This window comes from Quercus robur, chromosome 2 (assembly GCF_932294415.1).
Source record: "Quercus robur chromosome 2, dhQueRobu3.1, whole genome shotgun sequence".
NCBI classification, from domain to species: domain Eukaryota; kingdom Viridiplantae; phylum Streptophyta; class Magnoliopsida; order Fagales; family Fagaceae; genus Quercus; species Quercus robur.
The window spans coordinates 926,548-932,152 of NC_065535.1; the positions used below are offsets into that span (position 1 = coordinate 926,548).

At 34.9% G+C, this 5,605-nt stretch overlaps 1 protein-coding gene across 2 annotated transcripts; it reads right to left on the reverse strand.

Moving 5' to 3' along the window:
• Nucleotides 1–798: 798 nt before the first annotated feature.
• LOC126708185 (beta-fructofuranosidase, insoluble isoenzyme CWINV3-like) lies at nucleotides 799–4,437 on the reverse strand. Of its 2 annotated transcripts, none has more exons than XM_050407993.1 (6): nucleotides 4,137–4,437; nucleotides 2,794–3,644; nucleotides 2,112–2,270; nucleotides 1,540–1,781; nucleotides 1,362–1,452; nucleotides 799–1,280 (listed from the first exon to the last, which is right to left on the reverse strand). In XM_050407993.1, exons 1-6 carry the CDS (start codon nucleotides 4,300–4,302, stop codon nucleotides 1,080–1,082), a joined length of 1,710 nt encoding a protein of 569 aa, XP_050263950.1. In that variant the 5' UTR covers nucleotides 4,303–4,437; the 3' UTR covers nucleotides 799–1,079. The 2 variants fall into 2 exon arrangements, with proteins under 2 accessions (XP_050263950.1, XP_050263952.1); XM_050407995.1 differs by lacking the exon at nucleotides 4,137–4,437 and adding an exon at nucleotides 3,959–4,076.
• Between the last annotated feature and the right edge of the window lie 1,168 nt (nucleotides 4,438–5,605).

Genomic DNA, 5,605 nt, shown 5'->3' on the forward strand with positions numbered 1-5,605 from the left:
AAAGCCTTCATTAGATCTGCTGTGGTCTTCTCTTTTACAACATTGTGTGCAACAGACCTAGACAGAGTTAACCTGATAACTCCTAGTACCTGTCTGTCAAGAAGAGCCCATTCCTCAGCCTTCATAGCCTCAGGTTTTTCCCCTAGAAGCGGTTGATGCAATTTCCTCCCATAAAGGTAATCCTCAATCTGCATCCTCCAATACGCGAAGTCTGTGCCATCAAATTTTTCTATTCCAGACGCCTTTCCTGCTTCCTCTGTCATTGCTCCCACTCAAACCTAACCCTAGGCTCTGATACCAGTTGTAGGGAATTTAACCAAAATTCCCAACCTGTGAGAAACAAAACAAATAGAGAAAACACACGCCAAAGAAAAATAATCACACGCACAAGACAATATTTACGTGGTTCGGCAATTTGCCTACGTCCACGGAGTTGCAGGGATTTCACTATTATCAGGGAAAATACAATAGTGCATAAGAACACTCTCAAGAAACCCAAATCCCAATTACACCCTAGCACTCTCTCACAGAAAAATAAGAATAGAAGCTGACTGCCTCTCTTTTCTCTATTTTTCTCTCATGCGGCTTGCTCACTAGGTTAATTAGGATTTCTCTCTTTTTAATCTCACGGCTGCATATTTTTCTTGTCAAAACCTAATATATATATATATATATATGTCAAAAGTCGGCTGGAGTGGGATTCCCTTTTCAACTAGGATTCTATCAACTTATGTGGACTTGGGCTTGACAATTCAAGTCACACATACAGCCCATTTCAACAATACTTAACCACACAGATGACAATTAATACAATCAATATAAATGACTTAGTTTAGACTCCCACATCTCTGTTATATATAGCTTAAAGACACTAAGAATATCATAATTACTACAACTTCCAAATACATCAGACCATTCAAATGCAGCAATACAAAAATAACAATGCTTTTATAATTAGGCTTATTCTCAAGACAACACCTATTAATTGACCAAGACAATCTCTCCAAGAAACTCATGTAGTTCTGAGGCTGCCGCTTGAATACTTATTTGTAAATTATTTAGTCCACTATGCTACCACATTATTTCATCTCTTTTTGATAGGGAACAAGTTGAGCTCTCTTCATGCTCCAAGCATTAAGCTTTGAAATTCTTACATTTAGAGTTCCATTGTTGAATACATACAGGCGGGCTTCTTTATCAATAGCCAATTTTGGATAAACTCTAGCAGTGATGCAAGTCCTCCCTTCCCCACCAAAATTCTCAATAATTGAATGATCTATCTGCAAAATGACAATAACGCAGATACATTATATCAGCAAATAGTCTCTCTGAGAAATTGTAAAATTTAGAAAGCTACATACCAAGCTTCTTAATGATATTTTCCTATCATTAGGATCTATGTTAACAAATGCTCCATAGATTGGTTTCTCAAGCCCTTCCCTCAAAGAAGACCTGTTGAAGTTGTCAGTTTGATCTCCAGCTAATTAAGAGTAAAAATTCATTCAGAAAGATTAAAAAGAGGTTGAATTAGAAGCCAACTTGCTTTGATCACTACACATGAGCACAACATGCTTTCCATCCCTTTTGAATATGCGAAAGTAGACTGCAGTTTGCTCTGTTAAGTCCTTAGAAGCCAAAGCCAGCAAACCAAATGGTCCAACTGTGCCATTATTAGTAGATGCTCCCTTTTGACTACAGAGCTGTTGGGGATCAACCTGATTTGGGTCTATAGACTCTGTTTCACTCAGATTTGGCAAATCAAATGAAACTTCCACATCAGCCTACCATTGGAAAAGGAAAGGAAAATAAATAATTATCTTTGTATATTAATGAACTTGTTTAACCATAATAATAGGTCGCAAAATTTTTCACAATGGTTGACATTATTAGGAGAAAGTTGTGTTTCTTCAATTATAGTAATAATAATGTTTAGGCAAACAAAATTTTCACAATGACATGACCTATTGTGATTGGTGTATAATAAAAACAACATCCATGGTGGACTGAGGTAAAAATGATGTTACTCTAATCACAACCGATCATGTCTAACGTCATGAAAAATATTGTGCCACTGGCAATATAGAGTCAGTCATTTGGATAAAGTGAGTTACCTGTGAAGCTGTAATCCCGGAAACTTCGAAAACTGAACCTTGCTGGAGCTCCTTACTTTCGAAACTCACATTATTAGTACGTAGTTTCTCTATTTCATTGATCGGCCATTGCACTAATTGTCGTCCATTTGCACTAAGCACAATGCTTCTAGGAAATGACTGGAAAATGAAAGTGATGCTTTTAGTCATGACATGTAATTCTGATTCAACACTTTTGTCAACATAGCTGAAAGCTTCATGACATGTATTCGGTTTGATCAATGGCAGTAATAGAGCACATGTAGAGTATTTTCCTATATAAAAATAAATTTACTAATCTAGAAACAAGAATGCTGATAAAGTGAGGATACTCATGCATGTGTGTCCTAAAGTGTATTAGGAAAAAAAAAAAAAAAACTTTGATCTATTTTAAGATTTGAATAGATTTTTTTTTTTTTTGATGGGAAAGATTTGAATAGATTTTATTTTTTATGAAAACTTAAAATAAATACAAAATATCTCTATAAAGAAATAAAATATACCTAAAAATATACATCAGGTGTGTAACTTTGAAATCAACCATGTCACGTCTTAATATTTTAAGTACTACTTTTGTTGTGATGTCAATGTCAGTGCCCATGCTTCTAGTCACCAACAAATCTATCAGAATAAAAATGAACACAAAAACTGAATCCTTTGTTACCTGAATCCCAGCCCATCCTTTAATAATGGCATCTAATGCGGTATCAGATTCAGCCACCCAGCCCCACAATATTCGCCTCTTCTTAGCACTGTCGTAAAACGTTTTTGAAGCATAGAACTTTCCATAGTCATTCCTCAAGTCAAATCCAGTTTCCATAAAATCATATTCAATGGAAAAATTATCTGTTTGAGGAATGTAATTTCCCAATATATAGTGGTCTTGCCCATTGAAACTTGCCTTGAGAACATGCTTGGTAAATTTGTCTTGAGCAAAGTTGTTAATTCCATTTTGGCTATAGATTCTGACAGGGTAAAAATCTGGACACTCCCACATGCCAGTCTTAGTTGATGAGTGAAGTGGTTTGTTACTCCTAGTCCAATTGACAAAATCTTTGCTTTGATATAGAAATGCCATTCCTATGGCATTAATCCTACCTCCAATGATGACCCTCCATACTTTATCTGGGCCTTGCCAAGCAGTTGTTGGGTCTCTAAAATCGGATCTATCAATATCATCAACTGGGCTCATTAGAGGATTATGGGGTGATTTGACCCATTCTCTTAGGAATGGATCAGAAGCATTCTTGGGCATTGCCAAGTTTTGAACTTGGCTATTGTTCAAGTCAACACCAGTGTACAAAATGGCAGGTTTTCCACTAGGAAGGATTGTAGTTGAGCCAGACCAGCAACCATTAATGTCATAAGGCTCTGATGGACTAATGGCAGGTTCAAGATGAACCCAATTTACAAGATCATATGATATTGAATGACCCCATGCGATGTTACGCGGGACAGGAGCATATGGATTGTGTTGGAAAAATAGATGGTAAACTCCCTTATAGTACATTGGTCCTGTAGTAAGATATGAGCCATATTAGAATTTTCATACCATCTAATATCAATATTAGTAGTGCGTTATGCTTCAAATTAATAGACCACAAACCTTTCTAACTTCTTAAAAAAATTAACAAACTACAAACCAAACAACCCACTGAAATGTCGTTCTCTCAGTCTCTCACCCATCTAAGATCTTTTAGAATTTTTAGGATTAATTAAATTTCTTAAGATACTTTATCATGAATCTATCCACATAACTAAGGAACAGAGAAGGAAAAAAAAAAGAAAAGAAATGATCAGCATAATATAAAGAAATTGCAAAAACATACCATTAGGATCTGAGTATCAACAGCATCCATTTGCCAATTATTACATGTTACATTACAGGACCAAAGAACAAAGTTAACACAACTATTAAATTGCAAGAAGAATGAATTTAAGTGTTAATGGAGCAAACATAAGAAGTAATAAAAAAAGAAAAGAAAATGGAAGGTTGTGAAGACAAACCATTCATCCAATTTTTAAGAGGCTGAAAGTGGTAGGCAGTCCTGTAAGGCTGCTCTTTTGGAAGTGATTGAAGATTTCTGTGAGTGTGATTTGAGGCTTCAACATGAACTCCATTACCAACCAGCAAAAAGCATAAGGCAAGAGACCAAAGAACAGACATCTCCATCAAGTCTAGAGCTAAATTGAACCAGCTTCATATGTATTTTTTTTTGGTAGTGATTCGAAATCAAAGCAAGGACTTGTGCAGGTCATTGAAGATGTGGGGTCAGCTTGTCAATCTGACCCGTTGTGCACTTCATTGATTAGTAAAAGAGATTGAATGTGTCTTTCACCGTCTTGTATCGAACTTTTATTTAGACATTTCAAAGTTCCAATTTTCAGCTGTTTTCATTTATCTTGTACCATAAGTCAAACGTAGATAGAAGAAATAGCAATTGACTTAGCTGTCTTGGCCTTTATCTTTGCAATTGAGAAGCACTTACAAAGAAGAGGGAAAGAAATTCTAATATAAAGATACAGAGTAACTTGAATAGATAATTTGTCTTGACGTTTTTTATATAAGATTTATTTATTTATTTAAACTTATAAAAGTTACATTTAGCTCCATTTCAAGAATTAAGTTGGTCTAAAGAGGTCACAAAGTGGTGCTACCATATGAAGGGATCAATTACCTTAAGAAGTGATGTTGGATCATCAATACCTCAAGCTCCTCAATACTACCTGCAATGTCAGTAGTATTTAGGATTAGAAAACAATTTTGGTTTTTTTCTTTTTATACAAGAAATTGCTTATTCTTTGGGATTGAAAAATATGTACTTTATTTTCATTTTTTTTCCTAGTTAATTTACTAATTTCTAAATAAAAATTAAGAAAAAAAGTGGGGGCTAATATGCCTATATGTTTGGCAAGTAAAACATAATGCTAAGCAGTTTCGAGAGAGTTGAATTAAAAGTGATATTTTCATGTCAAATTGTGTAGTTTTTTTTCACTCTTTTCAAAATTTTATTTTTCTCTCATTGTCATAGTCTGTACATTTTTAGACCCCTTAAATACAAACAGATTAACCTAGTTGTTTGGCCAAGTGATTAACTTAGGTAAATTATTCAAATCTAGGTTAACATAAGTAAATCATATCATTGAAACAGTGCGAAAAATAAAGAACACAACGATATGATAACCCAGGAAAACCAAACCTGTAAAAAACCTGAAGAGGATTTAACCTAACTATCCTTAAGGTAAAACAGATCAACTATGAAAGAATTGAAATTTTACATTAGTGACTTAGACCACTAACATCCTATTGCTACCTCAAGTAGAAAACTTATTACCACGACCACGTGACAGCTCCGAGTCCACGGATTACTTCTTTCTTTGATTCACAGCAACCACAAGTACTCCCACTTGTGTTCTCTTTAAACTCTTTATGCAGCAACTGGAGTGATCGCCAACCTCTTGACATTAATCTTGAA

Bases quoted from the DNA above. Each gene is read 5' to 3' on its own strand.
- LOC126708185 (XM_050407993.1), bottom strand. From the start codon at position 4,302: ATGGAGATGTCTGTTCTTTGGTCTCTTGCCTTATGCTTTTTGCTGGTT. The intron at 3,645-4,136 runs GTTTGTCTTCAC...ATCTTACTACAG, and splicing joins TCTTAAAAATTGGATGAATG to GACCAATGTACTATAAGGGA. The intron at 1,453-1,539 runs GTTGGCTTCTAA...CAACTTCAACAG, and splicing joins ATGTGTAGTGATCAAAGCAA to GTCTTCTTTGAGGGAAGGGC.